Source organism: Narcine bancroftii, chromosome 1, assembly GCF_036971445.1.
Source record: "Narcine bancroftii isolate sNarBan1 chromosome 1, sNarBan1.hap1, whole genome shotgun sequence".
NCBI classification, from domain to species: Eukaryota; Metazoa; Chordata; class Chondrichthyes; order Torpediniformes; family Narcinidae; genus Narcine; species Narcine bancroftii.
The window spans coordinates 50,713,339-50,735,216 of NC_091469.1; the positions used below are offsets into that span (position 1 = coordinate 50,713,339).

The window sequence follows — 21,878 nt, forward strand, 5'->3', positions numbered from 1 at the left end:
AGCTGGAGGAACACGCTGGGCAGTTTAAAAAGCCCAGTGCACCGGTTTTGGAGAGGTTGGTCGGTGGATGGGACTGCAGGCAGTCAGACAAACAGTCGGTCTCACTGTGCATGCTCAACGGGTAGCTTCAGCAAGCCAGATAATGAGTTGCATTGTTTACAGGTGCTAGCACTGCCTTCTGGAGCTGTATGTCAGTGTGCTAACCCAGTAGTTTCAATGGGAAAAGGAAGACTGAGCTACTTTGTCCACAGGTGCTAGCACTGTTATCCAGACAGCAGTTTGGGGAACTCTGATACCCAGAGTGTGTGTGGGACTCAGCAGTGCCTCTCCTGTCCCCTTTCAAGAGGAGGACTCGGTGTGCCGGGAGTCACACGACCACCCACACTAGGATGTGCAAAGGAGAGGACTTGCATGCCAGAAGGTCACTTGTTAACCCTAAAGAGGGCTTTGAAAGACTCGTGATGGAAGGTAACTTGATTACCCTAAGGAGGGCTTCGGAGGCATGAACCTCATGTGATGACTCGGAGGTCACTGTGAAAATTCCCGGGTGAAGGAAGTAAAGGTGGTTGTTGTCACATTTGAAATTCAAGCAAGTCTCATGTTCCCCTGAGTGGGTTGAAAGTCTATAGGGACCACGATCATCTGGATACAGCCTCAAACTGAAAGACCAGTGGGCAAGGAAACAAATAATCCCAAGTCTGAGTACCAGATCTGTGAGCTGTTCCTTCTTGACTGACAGACTGGATGTGAGTGACTTGGGGGCATTTTTGCAGGGAATTTTATTGATTTTTGGGGTATTTGAGCTTGGGCTGTAATGGTCTGGGTTTTTTTCCCACATCCACCATATAATAATCTGTTGTTCGTATTTAGTTGCCATTAAGGCTGGTGTTTGGGTGTTAAGTTTATTGGGTTAATTCTATTATTGTTCATTTGTTAATAAATGTTGTTTAAACTTGACCCATTAATTTGTATCTCTCAGTTGCTGTTGCAGAGCTTAACACTACAAACTCAAAGGATATTGCTTCAGACCCTGTAATTTCCATGTTGATCCTGGTCTGTGAGGTCCCCACCATTTTCAGGCCAGCCTATGTCTTTTCCAAATCCTTAGTAATTTTCTAGCTTTAACAACCCAGATTCCAATTCTCCTTGTCTCAACTTCCACCCCTTCCAACAAGCAATGTTCTTGCCCACCCTCTTTTTGATCCTATCCTCCTTCCTCCAAGTGCTGGACTGAGATGCTCTCCTCACTCCTGGAAAAGAAGGACCAGGCTAGCACTGTTATCCAGACAGCAGTTTGGGGAACTCTGATACCCAGAGTGTGTGTATGAAAATATACAACAGGCAGTTTGATGCTCCTTACACACCCTAACATCTGCACTAGAATTCACAGGCTTATATGTATAAGGCAACCTTACCTTGGTTACCTCATTATATACAAGATTAGCATTTAAGTGAGGCTCAGTAAAAACCAAGATTACTCAGTTATTTATAATTTAGAACCTCTCCAAATGTTTTTTTTCCTCATCCAGCACAACTTAAGAGAAGTATGCATAAGTTAAAACATGATGTTACACCTGAAAAAAAATTATAGGTTAAGCTTTCAAGATTTGTGGATTGCAATATTTAACTTTTATCCCTATTTGCCACACCTGTCCTCCACCCTGTGATACAGAGCATTGATCCTGCCTCTTACCATTCCTGTATGGTTTGAATGAAGGTGTAAAAGTTGAGAGCCAACCAATGAATTGTGGTTTACTTGTCTAATGCTTTGCCTTTATTTGTTTCTGTACAGCCTTCAGATGCCCTGTTAGTGGGGAAGATCAAAGGGGTTAATTGTGTCCTCCTTTCAAGGTAAATTTGAAAGTATGTTACTACTTGGAAATCAATGATTGATTTATTTGCCCAACTTATTGCTATTTATCTTTCAATATTCAAGATTCAATTTATTGTCATGTAATAAAGACTGTTCATTATTACACGGAATTTATATTCGTCCGTGGTAAAGCAGATAAACTAGCCATTGGCAGAAATTGCCTGGTGCCTCTTACAGTCAGAGAAAGAGAACCAAGAGAGAGTTCCCTCAGAGTCACCAAGTGTCCGTGGATTCACCTTCAGCGCTTTTGCAGACCCCACAGCCGCAGGGTCCAGTCCAGACCATGAGCAGCCTGAGCCACAGATCCGAACCTCTGACATGATCAAACCTTTCCTTCAGTGCCCTTGGCACCCTCTCGCATCCTGGTTCCGAAACCTGGTACCCCTTCAGCCAGTTCTTGAGCCAGTCTCCAACAGACTGCAGTCTGGTGTTTAACCCTCGATCGCATTCGCTAGCAGCTCACAGTCTGTGTGGCTTCCTTGCTTCGAGTCACTAACAGCCGGTCGTCACCTGTGGATTTCTTCAGCTGCAGCACCCCTCATTAGTCAGCCACTGTATTCACTGTCCTGTGGTTAATCTCTGCTTTTCCTTCTCAAACGGGATTTCTCCTAGTCCTCTGCATCCCTGGAGTCTGCAACTCCTTGTGGCTACTGCCAATCATAGATGCTATCATTTTGGGAGAAAACTGGGCAATTGGACACTGTGGGAGTGCTGTGATTCTGCTCTCCATCCACCAGATGCAGTATCTTTTTACATTATATATGACTGAGGAGGTAAAGATTAAACAATCCTATGCTTATGTGTAGTGTCCGTGTTACTATGACAATTCTGAGTGGCTGAATGTACAATTTTTTTTTTGTTCAACTATATCACCTGGATATCTGCATTATTATTACTTCTGGTTATTCCTTCTATTAGAATGGAATAATTCCTTCGAAGTTTGCAAGGGAGTGGGATTAATTGGATAGAAGAGCTGACAGGTATGATGGGCTGGATGTTTCCTTCCATACATTGCTGTTTCATGATTCTAAATTAATCAAATCCCTTACAATGTGATGGGTTTAGAAATGAAATCGAAGAAGAAATGAAATCTAAGAAAATTCCTTGACAAAAGAACAATAATTTAAACATTTTTTGAATTAGGAATGCAGCACGGTAACAGGCCTTTCTGTTATTGGAATGTGGGAGGAAATCGGAACACCCTGAGGAAACCCACTCAGTCACGGGGAGAATGTACAAACTTACTACAGACAGTGGCAGATTCAAACCTGGGTCACTGATGCTGTAATAGCGTTAGCTATACTAACCACGCCACTCTTCAATTTTAGAGTTTCTTGTGCTCTGTAGGGGTTGTTGGAAAGGCCAGCATTTATGGTCCACTCTTAATTGCTCTTAAGAAGGTGGTAATGAATTATGCAATACACAAAAATGCTGGAAAAACTCAGCAAATCATGCAACCCATGTTTCGGAACTGAGTCCTTGGTCAAGAATCCTGAAAATCAGATAGGCCTCTGAATAAAAATGTGTGGGAAAGGAGGAGGAAGGGGGAGGAGCACAGGCTAAGAGGTAAAAATTGACGGGTGAATACAGGTGGGAGGGTAAAAGAAAAAGAAGCGGAGAATACAGGAAGACCAGGGACGGCCACCCTCCACTTCCATTGCACCTTAATGAATTAGTAGTGGAGAGAGTAGAGAGCAACAATGACTGCACTTCCTTAGAAGGCTGCAGGGGGGAAAGGCTATGGGCCACCACCTTGTCAACTCTCTACAGGAGGACTATTGAGATCATTCTGGTCTGCTACATCACAGTGTGGTATGATTGCTGTAGAACATTGGATCAGATATCAATCTACAGGACCATCAAAGGGGCAAAGAGGATCACTGGATACCCCTCCCTGCATTGATGTGATTTACCAGGATCTTTTTTTAAAAAGGGCTCGCAAAATCAGAAAGGACTCCTACCACCTCACACTCAGCATCTTCCATCTACTGCCGTCAGGAAAGAGATACAGAAGTATCAGAGCCAGAACCACCAGGCTGAGGAACAGCTTCTTCCCACAGGCAGTGAGAATGTTGAATGACTGATGTACTTCTAAAACTACTCTCCAAGACTACTATTTATTAATAAAGCATAATATATATATATATAGATATGTACTGTTTTTATATATTTTGTTATGTTTAAATGTGTGTTTGCACTATTTTGCACTGTGGACTGGAAAACGCTGTTATTTTGGGTTATACTGGTACACTTAGATGATAAATAAACTTCAAGTGATGGGGTGAAGGCAGAGGGTCTTATCTCTGATAGGAGAAGGAAGGGAATGAGGTGGAGGAAAGGATTTCAAATGTAAAAGTTTAGATTTATTGTATGTACATGACACCACATACAATCCTGTGATTCATTTTTCTGCAGGCCATGCAGAATTACCACTTATTGGTAGTGTTAAAAAAACTGTACTCAAGAAAAGATGCGTTAACAAAAGAGAGAAATGTAAACAAAGAAAGATGTAAATAAACTGTTTTCATTCAATAATAAATAAAGAGCAAGCAAACATCCTTTAAATGAGTCTCTGATTCAGTTTGTTGTTGAGGATTCTGATGGTGTAGGGGTAACAACTGTTCCTGAACTTGGCGGTGCAAGTCTTTTGGCACCTATACCTCTTTCCTCATCAGCGAGAATAGAGCATGCCCTGGATGGTGTGAATCCTTGATGATTACTGCTGCTTTCCAATGGCAGTGTTCCATGAAAATGTTCTTGACAGTAGAGTTAGTTTTGCCTGTTATGTCCTGGACTGTGTCCATTACTTTTTGTAGGACTTTCTGCTCATAGGTATTGGTGCCCCCTGTGATGCAGCCGGTCAACACACTTTCCACTATACATCTGTAGAAGTTTGCCAAGGTTTCTGATGGCATTCTGAACCTCTGCAAACTCCTGAGGAAGGAGAGGTGCTGAGGTGTTTTCTTCATGATGGCATTAATATGTTTGGCCCAGGAAAGATGGTGATTACCAGAAATTTAAATTTGCTCACCCTCTCCACCTCTGATCCTCCAATGATCACTGGATTGTAGACCTCTGGCTTTCCTTCCTAAAATCTACAATCAGCTCCTTGTTATGGTGACATTGAGTGGATTCTGTTGTTAGTGCACCATTCAGCCAAGTTTCAATCTCCCTCCTTCATGCTGACTCCTCATCCCTTTTTATACACCTCACTACTGTGATATCGTCAGCAAATTTGTAGATGACAGACTGGAAGGGAAAGTGAGACTGGAGGAGGGGTTAATAGAAATTGGAGGTTGATATTTTTAATTGAGCCCTTTGTCAGGTTTTAACTGAGCCTTTTGTCATCTGCAGATTTTCTTGTTTACCACCATTTGGTGATGAATTTTTTTTTTCAAACATTGTCATTTGTGCGGTGAAGATACTCCACAGCAGAACCTAACTACAAGTGTGACCTTTGTTGTGGGTCAGCTTTGGGTTAGGTCTGATATCAAAATAATTTTAATCGCTGAGGTTAGATTAAGCTGGTATGGCTCGGTTCTCTGCATTTTTGATTCAGTATTCTGTTACTACCTAGAGGGACGACGCAGTTTCTCTCAAGTGAAAAATTATTCTCAGAGCAGCTTTGAAAGCCAGGTCCTGGTACAAAGGACAGTGAGATCAGAGGAGATGTGCCTAACAAGCCTAAATAAATTCTTTGAGGAGGTAACATAAGATGTGATGTATGTGAGAGACTTGCTTACAAAGATATGGGCATGGGATTCATGGAACCTTGGTTGTGTCGATTAAAAATTTGGCTTTCCTCAAGAAAGCAGAGAGTAGTAGTGGACTGAAGATAGTCCACCTGGAGGTAAATTACGAGTGGATTGTGCAGGAATCTGTTCTGGGAGCCCTGCACTTTGACATTTTTTAGAAATTACCTGAAGAAGCAGAAGGATGGGTCAGTAAGTTTGGAGAAGATTGGAGCAGTTGTGGAGAGCGTTGAAGGTTATCATAGGTTACAAAAGGATATAGACAGGATACAGAGATGGGCAGAAAATTGGCAGGTTAAGTTCAATCTGGATAAGTGTGAGATGATGCATTTTGGAAGGCCAAACCTGAAGTCTGAGTTCGGGGTTAATGGTTGGATACTTTACAGTGTGGAGGAACAGAGGGTCCAAATCCATACACCTCTGAAGTTTGCTATGCAGGATAGTTAAGAAGGCCTATGGGATGCTGGGCTTCATTAGTGGGGGATTGAATTCAAAAGTAGAGAGGTCATGTTACAACTCTACGAATCTCTGATGAGACTACACGTAGATCATTATGTTCTGACCATCTCATTACATGAAGGATGTGGAAGCTATGGAGAGGGTGCAGAGGAGATTTACCAGGATGTTGCCTGGATTGGAAAATGAGGCTCATAAGGCAAGGTTAGCAGAGCTGGGACTTTTCTCTTTGAAGTGAAAAAGGATGAGAAGAGACTGATTAGTGGGCTACAGGATTCTGATCGGCATACATAAGGTATATGGCCTGTGCTTTTTTTCAGGATGGGAGTAGCAAACAGCATAGGGCATCTGTACAAAGTGAAGGGAGACATCAGGATTTTTTTTTTACACACACGTAGAGCTGTGGGCTGGTTTGCCAGGAGTGGTGGTATAAGCTGAAACATTAGGTTTATTTAAGAGATACTTAGACAGCACATGCATAATAGAAAAATAAAGAGTTAAAAGATAGGAAGGATTAAGAATTTTTTGGTTGAAATGTATAGGTAGGCACAACATCGAGGGCCAAAGGCCCTCTACTGTGCTGTAATAGCCTCTGTTCCATGTTTAAGCGTAAGAGGTCCCTGGGATGGAGAGCAAGATAGCTTACTGGAAGAGAAGGGGGAAGGAAAGAAGGATGTTGAAGGATTTTGAATGAGGACAAACTTAAAATTTGGACCCATGCAGGGCCCCTGCAGCAGTGGATGGAGGGGACAGCCATGTTTGATATTATTTATGGCAATGATTGTGTCTGGTGTGGAAAAATGATAAATCCTCAGGCCTAGGTAATCATCAATTTAGCTTTGGAAAACCTCCAATCAATTTTAATTTTATACCCAAGCTGATCATTAATCCAGGTATTGGAGTTGCAGTATTTTAACCCAATTTTGATGAAAAGTCTGTGGCATCTTTCCAGGTTGAAATGAGCATTATTGGGTGTTGAGATTGTTCTGATTTGGCTACTGCCCTGGCACTTCTATGTATTAGAGCTTACAAATTTGGGGTGTTCTGTGAAATAGTTCTTGGCAAGTCGCTGCTAGCCATTCTACAGATCAGTGGTTTTCAAACTGCAACCCCCTCCCCCAAACTCACATACCACCTTAAGCAATCCCTATAAGTACTCGAAGTACTCTGTGATTAGTAAGGGATTGCTTAAGGTGGTATGTGAATGGGAAGAAAAGGTTTGAAAACCACTGTTTTAATCATACCTAATTGACTCATTAGGTGCACGGTTTCATAACTCCAAAGGAAATGGGCCAATGACAATTTTTCTAAAGCAAAATAGAGCAGTGGTTCTCAGCCTTCCCTTCCCACTCACATACCATCTTAACCAACCCATTACTAATCATAGAGCACCTATGGCATGGGGATTGCATAAGATGGAATGTGAGTTTAGGGGGACTGTTTGAAAACCACTGCTATAGATGGTACACATTACAGCTGTGAACCCAGTTAATTGGGCTGCTTTGTTTTAAGGTTTGTGTGGCAATTTATTTCTGCTGTTTTCCATTGAGATTTTATAGTGTTTATTGGTGTATTTATCATTTCAACATGATATTCTATAATCCATTTGTCTTTATGAAATAGACATGGGAAGCAGCATTTCATTATGCCGTCAAATATCAACTATCGAGCAAACATCTGGGCATTAAAGAATGAAGGATGCACCCATATTATTGCCACAACAGCCTGTGGTTCATTGCAAGAAGAAATCCAGCCTGGGGATATTGTCATTCTTGATCAGTTTATCGACAGGTAATTTTAATTCCATAATACCTGCAAAGCAAATGTCAAAGCTTGATTGTAAAGTCAACAGTTGAGATTACAAATTGGATTATAATGAATGATATTTTCTAATTATTATAAATGAGAGAATTTGATAAATCTGTGTCCATATATTCTGTCTCATTGTTTCTTTAATTCCACTTTCCAATCATTACTATTTGTCTCTCCACAGTAGATTATTTTCATTGATAATTTGTTGGAAATTAATGTGCATAGTTTATACTTAATCCTATCATAAATAGAAATATATACACTCTTTTTTATTGCATTTGCATTTCTCATTCCTATCCTCTCCCCTACTGCTTATCTCCATCGGTTTATTTTAGTTTAAGAAGACATGGAAAACAAGCATAGAAGAATGAGGGGAGATTTGATAGAGGTATTTAAAATTATGAAGGGGATAAACAGTGAATAAAGGCTTTTTTCACATAGGGTAGATGAGATACAAACGAGAGGACATAGGTTAAAGGGGAAAGATTTAGGAGGAACATGAGGGGGAGTGTGGAACGAGCTGCCAGCTGAAATGGCGAATGCAGGCTCAATTTTAACATTTAAGAAGAATTTAGACTGGTACATGGATGGGAGAGGTATGGAGGGCTATGGAGTGGTGAAAAAATGGTTTGGCACAGACTAGAAGGGCCAAAGGGACCTGTTTCTGTGCTGTAATGTTTTATGATTCTAAGGTAAAGAAACGATGTATTTCCTGATCACAGATTTTAAATGTTATTTATTCTTTTCATTGAGAATTTGAAATGCTTTAGTAAAATTTCAGTCAGTTTGAGTTTGGTACTTCAAGGAAATAAATTATATAATTCATCTGTGATAAGATATAGACAAGACACAAAAGAACTATACAGGTACACAATCCTTTATCCGGAACCCTTGGGGGACAGTGTGTTCCAAATTTCAGATTTTTCTGGATTTCAGAACAAAAGCCAGCTGCCCACTTGAATTGTGCTGCTGTACCCACCCTCTTCCAGTCACACTGGTGTCTCTCTCCACCTCGCCCACCCAAGTCGCGCTGCTGTCTCTCCCCCCCGCCCACCTGAGTCACGCTGCTGACTCCCGCCTCACCCACCTGAGTCGTGCTGCCGTCTCTCTCCCGCCTGAGTCGCGCAGCCATCTCTGTCTCCCCCACCCACCTGAGTGCCGCAGTTGTCTCTCTCCCCCTCCAACCTAGTTGCGCTACTGTCTCTCTCTCTCTCCCTCCGCTGTACCAGCACCAGGAAAAAATGCTGGATTTTGGAGCTTTCCGGATTTTAGATATCCGAATAAAGGATTGTGTATAATTTTGAATTGTAAACCATATGCGCATTGTTACGAGCCCAAAGGACCCCAAATCCCAGCAGCAATAGACATTCACAAAGACAAGTGGTTTTTAAGATAAAAGTTATTCTTAATCAACTTTAAACATGAAAACAGAATCAAACTTTAACTTAACTCTATACATAACTAACTCAAATTAACTCCTCTCTAATTCTAAGCGCACATGAATGTAATGTGTGTGTAAATTTAAGAAAAGTTCTTTGTTTCATGGTTCAATCTCACTTTTCCTTCTTCTAAGTTCTCTGGATGCAGGCAATTCTTATACTGTGCACAGAATTCAACATGTATAAAGTTCACCAGGCTTTGGTGCTCGAAAGGTAAATGTTTACTGTTTAGGAAGGTTCTTGTAGGGTTTGGAGAGAGAGATTTGTTGTTCCAGGATTTCCACAACTGATGTACCACCATTAGTCACCTCAATGTCTCACTAATGAAACTTGCCCCATCAGGGTTTTCCAGGTGGTAATCACTTTCTTTCAAGTTATGACAGAGTTCCTTCTCTTATTCCAAGAGAAACCTCAGACAGATAGCACTTCCAGCCATCCACTGCTTTTGGAACTTTTCATCAGTTTCAGCCATCTCTTCCTGACTTGCACTGTTCAACTGCTTTGCAGTGTCACACACACACAAGCTGACAGGGCTTCTCTTCTCTTCCTCTCTCTCTCTCTCTCTCTCTCTCTCTCTCTCTCTCTCTTTCCCCAACTAAAACTTCCAGCAAGCCCATGTGACTCCCTCACTTGCAAAATCCCCACCTTCCTCAGCAAACAACAGGAGTTCTTCTCCTTGGTCAAGATGTTGTCTTAGGTAAACAAAACCCAGAAGTGACCTTTCTGTGCACTCTGTCAAAACCCTTGAAGAGAGCTTCCAACACCCAGAGTGTCTCCAATCTATTCATTTTATGACATCAGTTCAATTAACACCTACTTGTGAAATGTGCTTAGCATTCTCCATTCTTTCTGCAATTATTGAATATTAATTCTTCAGTCTTTCAAATAAAATCTGTTTTAAAATGTGTGTATGTATGTAACCTACTCTAAATATTATCAAATTCTCCCCAAATTATAAATCCATTACAGCCACCATAACAATTTTTTGAATATTTATTTTTTTAATAAATGTGCTTAAAAAACTCTCCAATATCAAAGTGTTAGTGTGTGTGTATATATATGTTACAAAAAACACAGAACAAAACAAAATAACCCCACCCCTTCACAATTTAAATCCACACACCATCAAGTCTCACATACATGATGATCATTTTTTTTTAAATTCTCGTTGAAGAAGTTGCTTGTATTTATACTATAGCAGTATCCATTGTTCTTTTTATTATTGTAATTATAATTATAAACAGGCCCTTATATGAGCCAAATATGGCTGTCATATCTTGATAAACATGCCATATTTATTCTTTGAGTTTTGTATTTTTTTCCATAGGTACGTAACTATTCATCTCAGCAGTCAATCGTACTAAATGTAGAGAGAAGTCGGATTTCCAAGTAATTGCAATACATTTCTTAGCCACTGCTAAGGCTATTTTAACAAATGAAATTTGTGATTTAGTTTATTTCAATAAAGTTGCCCAAAAGATATCCAGGTCGCCCATAAAGGCTGCCCAGTACTATTTCAGTAATATCCTGCCAGAAAGGTCTCAACCTTCACACACGACCATGTAGCATGTAAAAATGTTCCTATTCTAGCCTACACCTAAAACACATCTCCAATATTACAGATTTTGATTTATGCATCCTCTATGTTGTGAGATATAATTGGTGTAGGAAATTATATTGCATTAATCCGTACCTTGCATTTATAATTGACATCATACTATCCAAACACCAATCAGACCAGCATCTTTCCATTATTGCAACATCTAGATCAAATTCCCATCTCTCTCAATCTTTGTAAACCTGGTTTTACACTTTCATTCTGGAGAATATAGTACATCTTAGTTATAAATTGTTTGTCCTATTTCAATAATTTCAAACGGGGCTCTTAGGAACATTCTTAGTTGGAGAAAACAAAAGAAAGTTCCATTTGTTACTTTTATTTCTTAATTGTTCAAAAGACATAACAGTCATCAATATATCTTTTTCCATTGTCATATTTTGTTAACCAGATTCATAGGCAGCAAAACATTTTTACATAATGGTGTACCTCATTTTTTTTTCAAAACACTCATTTATTTCCGGCCATATTCTAATCATATGTATTAATAGAGGGTTATTTGTCTTTTTTTTGTTATTAACTTTACATTCCACTTGTAAATAAAATACTTAGCTGTCTCATTTATTGAATTCAATTCTATTCATATCCAAGAGGGGGTCTGTCTTCTTCAAAGAATAAAGATCTTGCTTGTGCTGATAAATAATATTTCTTAAAATCTGAAAGGCTAAATCCTCCCAGTTTATAATCCCATGTTAGTTTTTCCAGTGAAATTCTCAGCACTTTGTTACGCCATAGGAATTGCCTTATGTAATTAGTTAATAATTTAAAGAAATTTTTAGGTGGTGCAATAGACAATGATTGAAAAAGTTCTATAATCTTGGCATCACCTCCATTTTAATATAATTTACTCTTCCCACTAAAGTAATCGACAAGTCTTTCCATTTCTGTAAACCTTTCTCTATTTTTTATAAGAAGAGTGTAATTAAACTTGTGTAAATTTTGTAAATTATTATCTGTCATTATTCCCAAATTTTTAATTCCATCTATTGTAAGGTAAAAACATCATGAGATGGGACCGGAGAAGGAGTCACCCAGTACTAAGGAGTAACAGAATGCAGATGTGACCTTGTACACTCAAGATAAGCTTTGCACTAACAAGAATGATGTGCAGCAGACTAACAGAGAAGGATAGCAACAGTTTATTCATTGGACAATGTCTTCTTCTTTGGCTTGGCTTCGCGGACAAAGATTTATGGAGGGGGTAAAAAGTCCACGTCAGCTGCAGGCTCGTTTGTGGCTGACAAGTCCGATGCGGGACAGGCAGACACGATTGCAGCGGTTGCAGGGGAAAATTGGTTGGTTGGGGTTGGGTGTTGGGTTTTTCCTCCTTTGCCTTTTGTCAGTGAGGTGGGCTCTGCGGTCTTCTTCAAAGAAGGTTGCTGCCCGCCAAACTGTGAGGTGCCAAGATGCACGGTTTGAGGCGTTATCAGCCCACTGGCGGTGGTCAATGTGGCAGGCACCAAGAGATTTCTTTAGGCAGTCCTTGTACCTTTTCTTTGGTGCACCTCTGTCACGGTGGCCAGTGGAGAGCTCGCCATATAACACGATCTTGGGAAGGCGATGGTCCTCCATTCTGGAGACGTGACCCATCCAGCGCAGCTGGATCTTCAGCAGCGTGGACTCGATGCTGTCGACCTCTGCCATCTCGAGCACTTCGACGTTAGGGATGTAAGCGCTCCAATGGATGTTGAGGATGGAGCGGAGACAACGCTGGTGTGATAATTTACTAAGTACGTATCCTGAGGTATAAAAAAACACCACTTGCTGATAACGGCAGAATGCGCCTTCTCCAACTAACACTGTTAGTTGCAAGTGTTACAATCCGGCAATAAAGAACAAAGAACCTTGATTTCGACTCAGTCTGGTGTTTGACTCACTCATTCATGAACAAAGCAGACCTAACACTATCGACTGTCTTTTTGATATCTTCCATAATCAAAATTCTTCAAATGGCATTTATCTCACTTTTGTCCATTTTTATTTTATAATCTGATATTCTTCCATATTTTTCTAATGTTGTTTGTAATTTTATCAAGGATTCAGCTAGATCAGACATGTATAATGGCACATCGTCAGCAAATAAACTAATTTTATTTTCTTCCTGTCCAACTTTTAAGATCTTAATATGTAGATATCTCCTTATAATCTCCACCAGTGCCTCCATAGCTAGGATTAAAAACACTGGGGACAGAGGACACCCCTGTCTACTCAAGGGAAAAACTGCTGACATCTGATTATTAGTTATAATTTTGGCTAATGGTTTATGATAAAGAGTTTTTATCTAATTTATAAATTTTCTGCCTACACCAAATTTTTACAATGTTTTAAATTAAAAAAAAACATTCTAATCAGTCGAATGCTTTTACGGCATCTACTTGGATACAACTTTGATTTTGCAATATTCTACCTATACTATTTGAAGAATGTCTTCTTTTAACAAATCCCTCCTGATCTACATGTATTAATTTTGGTAGATATTGTCCCAATCTATTAGCTAGTGCCTTTGCCAATACTTTATATTCAGCATTCAGAAGTGATATAGGTCTACATGATGAAGTTTTTAATAGGTCACAGCTTTTCTTCAGAAGCACTGTAATTATAGCATTTGAGAAAGATTCCAGGAGGGTCTGGGTCTCCACTGCCTAGATGAATATTTCAATCAGAAAAGGCATCAATAAATCTTTAAATTATCTATAGAACTCGGGAGGAAACCCATCCTACCCTGGAGATTGTTAGCATGTAAAGTACCCAAAGCTTTCTCGATTTCTTCTCTTATGAAAGGAGCATTGAAATCGACTCTTTTTGATTTAAAATAATCTAATTTTGGAAGTTCAACATTTGTTAAAAATTTGTCCATCTCATTTTCCTCTCCTAATAATTCTGATTTATATAGTTTCATATAATATTGTCTAAAATATTATTTATTTATTTTGTTTGTTTATAATATTGGCCTCTTTTTATTGCATTTATCATTCTAGATGACTCCTCTGCCTTTACCTGCCAAGATAAAGCTTTGTGCCCATTCTCCTAATTCATAATATTTTTGTTTGGTTTTTAATATAGATTTTTTTCTGTTCATATATTCTATTTTTCTTGTAACCCTATTCTATATTAGTCTTTTTCTAATTTTGTTCTATCTTTCTCTAAACCATCCAACTCTGTAGCATATTCTCTCAAGATTTTTTGTATAAGAAATAATTTGTCCTCAGATAAGCTTTAAGCGTATCCCATATTAATAAGCTATTATTAGTAGAATATTCATTTCATAAAATAATTCTGTCTCTTAATAAACTCACAAACATCCTTACTTTTCAACAGTGAGGCATTGAGACACCATATCTACATACTTTCCTGTTTTTCCATTATCGCAATAGTTAAAGTTAATGGCGAATGATCTGATATAAGTTTTGCCAAATATTCCTTTTTTTTTAAAAGCCACTACTTTTTAACTGGCCAGACATTAAAAACAAATCAATCTTTGTATGTGAGTTATGTACACTTGAGTAGAATGAATAGTCTCTTTACGGGATTAAGCTGCCTCCATATATTAATCAAATTAAATCTTTCATGAATTATAATGTAATTTTTGCAGCTTTTACTGTTCTGTCTGATTTATCCAGTATTGGATCTAGACAGAAATTGAAATCACCTCCAGCCAATATATTTTGTCTTCCCTCTGCTTTTTTTAAAAAAGATATTCTGCATAAAGACTTAATCGTCATAATTTGGTGCATAGATGTTCATAAAAGTCCATGATTCTGCATAAATTTTACAATGTGCCATTACAAATCTTCTGGCTTGGTCAGTCATTGTGTCTTCTAGTATTATTGATATATTTTTATTAATTAAAATCACTACTCCTCTAGCTTTTAAGCCAAAGGAAGACAATATTATTTGTCCCACCCATCCTCTTTTTAATTTAGCATGTTTTGATTTGGTAAGGTGTTTCTTGTAGAAAGACTATATCTGTCTTTAATATTTTTTAGGTGAGCCAAGATTGCCTCCTTTTCACTCTCCCATTTATCCCATTAACATTAAGACTAATAAATTTTATCGTTCTATCCATATTGATTTTTAAACAAATGTTGTTTAACAATAAAACCTTTTTGATTATTTAAATAATACAGTGATCTTTTCCCCTTTAAAACTACAAACAATGTCCCTGGTGACGTAAAAAGGAAACCCTGAAAACCCACAGAAAAAGTCAATGGAATCTCTCGAGGAAGAAGAACCCCTCCCTTTAGCACCATCTTTTTTTGATACTACTCTCTAGATGCCATTCTCTCCGTTAGACGGGAGTCTCCAACCTGCTACTACTTTTCCCAAACTTTCACTCTTTACGGAGTTCTCCGTGAATGTTTCAATAAAATTTACTGTTCAACAATAAATACAAGACAATTTTTAAAAAAGGTACAACTTTTACTTAGTCCCCTTGTAATCATTCTTCACAGTCGTCTTCTTTGGCAACCTTAGTCTTTTCATAAACCTTGCAGGAAGTCTTCTGCCTCGTCCTTAGTCTTGAAAAATTGCTGATTACTTTCTGCTACTTCGACCCTCAGAGTCGTGGGGTATATCATTGAATCTTTCAAGTTTTTGGAACACAATTGTCTTTTTACATTGTCAAACTTGTTCCCTTGCTTAGTCAAAGTAGGACTAAAATCTTGAAAAAATAGCACCTTTTCATGGTCAATCTCGGATGGGCCATTATTATGCTTAGAGTATTCACATACCGCTCCCAGAATTGTCTGTGTCCCCAGTAACTCAAAAGTCTTACCAGGACCGATCGTGGTCGCTGATCACCACCTCCTGGGTCCAAGGGTGAGCCTTTTCAATATGTAATTATTCTCTGAATTTTTTGTCTTCCATCACTCGCAGGATCCATGTTTCAAGGAAGTTCATTGGATATCTTCCCTCGATTCCTTCTTTCAGTCTGATAATTCAAACATTGTTTCGTCTGCTAAAATTCTCCATGTGGTTGTTCTTGTTCAGCAGGTCTTGTGTGTCTGATTCCCATTTCTTCGCATCTTTTACAAAAGCTTTCAGCTTATCTTGTTTTTTTTTAGCAAGTCTACTTCTGCTTGGTTCATTCTTTCCATTAAGACTTCAAAGATTTCTTTAATTTCAGTCATCCTTTCAGTCACGTTGCTCATTATCGCTGAAAATCGATTGCTCATGTTTTCCATTTTCTGCCGGTACCGAGGCCACTTTTACTCAGCTCCCTTTCGGGCTTTCTTTTAACGTTTCTGGCTGAGTAGAAATTTCCTCAATTTTTGTTTCCTAGTACTGTTTTGTCCATTTTTTTTGGTGAAAAAATCCTTAATTTTAAGGTTTTAACCATCTTTTTAATACTCTTCACGGAGAACTTGATCAAAACATGTCTATCTAAGTCCTTTGCATAGCCACGCCTCACATGACATGTAATAAATTGGTGAATCTGCAAGGGTGGGATGGGATTAAGAGGGAGCTTTAATTTAATTGGCAAAAAGCATGAAGTTTGGGGGTGTGGCATAGGTGGGAGACGTGGGAAGACACCTCTCCTGGCAGAACTTTTCAAAACCCGGCCAAAAAGTTTTTTAGAATAAAAATAACAATACTAAGATTTTTTTTGGAACTATTATAAACATTACTGTAAGCAATCATGAGGAAGACAAAACAACAGACTAGGGAAGAAGCGACTTTAAAACAAACAGCAACTATTGAAGAACTTGGGCCTACCTTGCAGAGCCAATTCCTCATCCGCTGAAGTCGATGCGACAGCCACCACCTAGCGTTCAAGTAACTCTGGCGCTGTCCCTTTGGAGCTCCCGAGAAAGATGGCGCTGGAGCTTGGAGACACCCTCCTCCTGAGTCTCAATAGCTGCTGCACATGCACGAAAATCCCCGCATGCGCACTGCGCAGGGTCCAACTCTCGATGCGGAGGCTGTTGAAGGATAGGCCTAGACCCCCACAGTCAGATGGAGCCACCGTCCATGTCGATGGAGGAGGAGGAAGAAGACATTGTTGGGATGGCTGAAGAAGAGGAAATTTTTCCAATAACTGAGGAAGAGGAAACATTTATTTATCAGGGTAGGCCCTTAGCTAAATCTGTTCAATATACTGAGAGTAAAACTGGGCCTGCAACTTATGCAGACCCATCAGGTCAGTTTAATATTTTAACTAAACAAATGCAAACTTTATCAACTCAAATGAGTCAAAGTTTTTCATCTATGAAGGGACAGTTTAGTAGTTTGAAGGATGTAATGTTGACTATGAAGACTGATGTGGCAAAATATGCAAAGCTGGTGGGTGAAATGCAAATTAAATTTTGGAAAATTGAAGAGGAGTTTCAGGCTTGTCGTGAAGATGTGGTAGAATGTAAAGATGCAGTTAATAAGATGGAGCGTTCTTTTACTGCTTGAGAAGTACAAAGAAATGATTTTAAGAGTTGTAGTTCAAAATGCAAGAAAACACCAAACCCCTTTGTTGGTCAAGAATAACTGTTTTTTTTTTATGCAGATCTGAGCCAAACCATTATTAAGAAGTGTAAAGAATTTAACCCTACTAAAGCTGTATTATGGAAGAAAGGATATAAATTTGCATTTAGATACCCTGCTACTTTTTTATGGTGAATATCAAACCCAGTTTTTTTTTACTGATGAAGATAATGCTCTTCTATTTGCTAATTCATTGCCTGAAAATAAGCAGAAAAAAGCCAAGATCAACTTTCTCAACAATTGAAGCCAGCTCAAGAAGAGAAAGATGATTCACAGAAGGTGGATGCCATGAATCAACTGAAATTGATATTGACGATGACCAAGTTAACAGAGATTTGCAAGCTGCGTATGATACTTGAAATATTTTTGAAGTATTGTTTTTACTTAATTATTCTTTTCCAGGGAGGTGGTTTTGTTTGCTTCTCCTTCCGAAGATATTGGTCACTTGATGACGTTGGTCACTTCCCATATAATAGAAGGGGGTAGTACTGCTTGTCAGTGTTTTTTACTTTTTTGGGGATGGGATTATATATATTTTTTTACTTTTTTTTTAAGCATTTCTTTTCTATCAAGGAGATGTATCTAATTTTGCAGTTTAATCGTGAACAGGAGTCCCATCCCAACAGGCGACGGAAGTTTGACATTCACAATATTAAATATGATGGCAAGTATGATGTTTAATGTTAATGGGCTCAATAATATGATTAAGAGAAAGAGAGTTTGGGCTTATATTAAGAAGTTGAAAATAGATATTGCTTTCTGGCAAGAAACTCATTTGACTGAAAAAGAAATTGTCTTTCAAATTAGAATCAGTTGTTTGTGAATCAGTGGGTAGACTTTTAATAATTAATTGTCAAATTTTTTTGAAATGTTGGACACATGAATATTTCTGCGCCAAATGTTGATGACAAGAAATTTATTCAAGTATCCTTTTTTAATTTGGTGCAGGCATATGAAAAGGTAATAAATTGAGGGAATTTTAATTGTTTTCTGGATCAATTATTAGATAAATCTCCAAAAATAGTGGAGAGTTATAGTGCCAAAATAGTGCCAAAACATATTTTGGCATTAATGAAGGAAATTAATTTAATTGATATTTGAAGAAGGTTGAATCCTAAGGAAAAAGATTTTTCGTTTTATTCATCCCAATATGATTCTTATTCTAGAATAGTTTTTTTTTATTATCGGCTCATTTGCAAGGATGTGTAGAATCCACTGAATATAAAAGTAGAATATTCTCAGATCATTCTCTTATTATTAACACGTACAGCTTCAGAAAAAAATAGAAACTACATATAGATGGAGATTTAATTCTTTATTATTAACAATTGACAAATACAACAATATTTACAAACAAACACAGATTCAGTTAATAGTAAATTTGTTTTATGGGACATTTTAAAAGCATATTTAAAAGGACAAATTATTAGCTTTTCGACTGAAGTTAAGAATTAGTATTCTGGCGAGATGGATAAATTGAAAAAGTGGATAGAAACAGATTTACAGCAGAATTCAATGGACACTAAAAAGATACAATTGTTAAATTAAAAATTGCAATATAATTCAATACAGACTTACAAAATAGAGAAATTATTACAAAGAACTAGACAAAAATATTATGAATTAGGGGAGAGAGCCCATAAAGTATTGGCATGGCAATGAAGGACAGAGCAAACTTCTAGAGCAATTAATGCCTTTAGGAAAGATTCAAAAATTACATATAAACCCCAAGATATCAATGGTATCTGAAAAAGATGAGGTGAAAATTGATAAATTTTTAGCTAACCTTCAGTTGCCTTTTTTGAGTATTCAGAAACGTAATGACTTAGATGCTCCCTTTACTTATAGAGAAGCTATAGAAGCACTTAAATCAATGCCTAATGGAAAATCCCCAAGTGAAGATGGATTTACATCTGAATTTTATAAAAAAGATTCAAGACTTATTAATGGATGTATTTAAATAAGCAATGGAGGTTCATTCTTTTTCTCAGGCATTTATAACTGTTATTCTCAAGAAAGATATAGATCCTTTAAATACTGAATCGTATTTATTATCTCTTTATTAAATGTTGATTATAAAATTGTAACTAAGATTCTAGCAAAAAGATTATCAAATTACTTACCAGGTTTGATTCATTTAGATCAAGCTGGATTTATTAAAAATCATTCTTCTACAGATAATATTGCAAAATTAATTAGTTTGATTCATATTTCTCAGGAGGAATCCAACTTACCAATGGCCTTATCATTAGATGCTGAAAAGGCATTTGATAGGATAGAATGGAATTTTTATTTAAAGTACTGAAAAAATTTAGGTTTGGACCAATGTTTATTAGTTGGATTGAATCTTGATATAGAAACCCTTCTGCCAGAGTGGCGACGAATGGCCAAATGTCATCGTCTTTTTTATTAGAAAGATCTACTAGACAAGGTTGTCCTTTGTCTCCAGCACTGTTCACACTAGTTATTGAATCTTTGGCGCAATTGATAAGACAACAATATCAAAGTTATTAAAGTGAAATCTGAGGAGTACAAGATCAATTTATTTGCTGATGATGTTTTGATTTATTTAACAGAACCCCATAATTCTTTAAAATCGCTATATGAAAGATTGAAACAATATGGTGCAATATCAGGTTATAAAATTAATTGGGAGAAAAGTGAGATTTTATCATTGACTGATGTGGATTATACTGATTATAAGAAGTTAGCCTAATTTAAATGGACAGATCAAATTAAATATTTAGGTATTACATTGGATGGGAATTTAGATCATTTATATGACTTGAATTATTTATCTTTATTTTATAAAATTAAAAATGATTTAAATAGATGGAAAGATTTACCCATAGATAGAGTTAATTGTATCAAGATGAATGTTTTTCCGAGACTACAATATCTTTTTCAATCTGTTCCTTGTAAAGTTCCTCAAAAAAATTCAAAGATTTGTATTCTATTTTTAGGAAGTTTTTGTGGAAAGATAAAATGGCTAGGGTATCTTTATGACATGAATAAAATGAAAAATATTTCTCTTTAGGATTTAATCTTCTCTATATATCGACTAAATTCTTTCATTAACTTTATCCACTGTTTTGCCATTTTAGTCCTAATTACGGTTTTTGGGGATTTGTCCAATAATGGATCCAAACAACAATTAAACTTACCCTCAAATCATAACTTTTTCAGATGTCTGATTCAAATTAAGAAAGGAATCTAACATACATTTCTCATCTTCTCCATTAGGAGCATAAATATTCATCAAAGTCCATGATTCGGAATAAATTTTACAATTTACAACTAAAAGTCTACTTACTGATTCCAACTTAATAAAAATTTCAATTAATCAAAATAGCAACGCATTAGAATTAAATGAAGAAGCTTAACCTAACCAACCTTTTTAATTTCTGATGATCTTTCTCAGTTAAATGTGTGTCTTGCAATAAAGCAATATCAACTTTCAACTTTTTAATATAAGTCAAAACTATTTTTCTCTTAATTGTATTATTGAGCCTATTATCATTAAAAGTAGCAAAATTTATTTAGTCATCATCTTAATTTACTTCAAAAACCCCCATGCCACATGTAGTGGGAGTCCAATCCTTGATAAATATACAAAAGGTAATTCATCTCCTCAAAAGAAAGAATAGAAGAAAAAAAACCTATATTTAAAAAAAAAACCAACAACAAAAAAAGTACTGTACCACAGTACTACCTCCTTCAATTATATGGGAAGTGACCAATGCCACAAAGTGGCCAACAACTTAGGGAGGTGAAGCAAACAAAACCACCTCCCCCAAACAGAACAATCATAATAAACAAAACAGTAAATGAATTATCTCAAGTATGATAAGCTTCCTCCAAATCTCTGTTAACTTGATCATCATCAATGTCAATTTCAACCATCAGTTGACATTCCTCTTTTGCACACCATTCTTCTTCTCCTCTTGAGCTGGTTTGAATTGTTGAGAAAGACTTCCTTGATTTTTCTTGTGTTTATTATCAGGCAAAGAATTAGCAAATGTAAGAGCTTCAGTATAATCACTAAAAAACTGGATTGAAAATCTCCATAAAAAAACTTTAAGAATAACAGGGTATCGAAAAGCAAATCTTTATCCTTTCTTCGAAAAAAAAACACCTTTGGCAGAATTAAATTCTTTGCAATGTTTTAATAACAGCTTGACTCAAATCTGCATAGAAAAAAGCTATTATTCTTAACCACCAAAGGGCCTTGATTTTTTTTCTTGTATTCGGAACTGCAACTCTTAAAACCAGGTCTCTACTTTAATAACACAGACATTGGATTAATACGGAACATGGAGGTTGTCCAGGAAAGGGCTTCTTTCTAATTTCTAAACCATTTGGAAAGTATTCCTTTCCCAAAACAATTTCTGAAAAAATTTTATTCAGCCTACCTCTTCAAAATCTTCAGGTAGTCCAACAATTTTAACATTATT

The 21,878-nt window shown here is 37.2% G+C and overlaps 1 protein-coding gene across 5 annotated transcripts in view; it reads left to right on the forward strand.

Moving 5' to 3' along the window:
- The window catches only part of mtap (methylthioadenosine phosphorylase), a 227,050-nt gene that overhangs the window by 86,199 nt on the left and 118,973 nt on the right, over positions 1 to 21,878 (forward strand). For all 5 annotated transcript variants that reach the window (XM_069926833.1, XM_069926816.1, XM_069926842.1 and 2 more), the window contains 2 exons: positions 1,793 to 1,851; positions 7,705 to 7,872. In XM_069926833.1, coding sequence (XP_069782934.1) covers positions 1,793 to 1,851; positions 7,705 to 7,872 — 227 coding nt within the window. The remainder of the gene's footprint in view (positions 1 to 1,792; positions 1,852 to 7,704; positions 7,873 to 21,878) is intronic.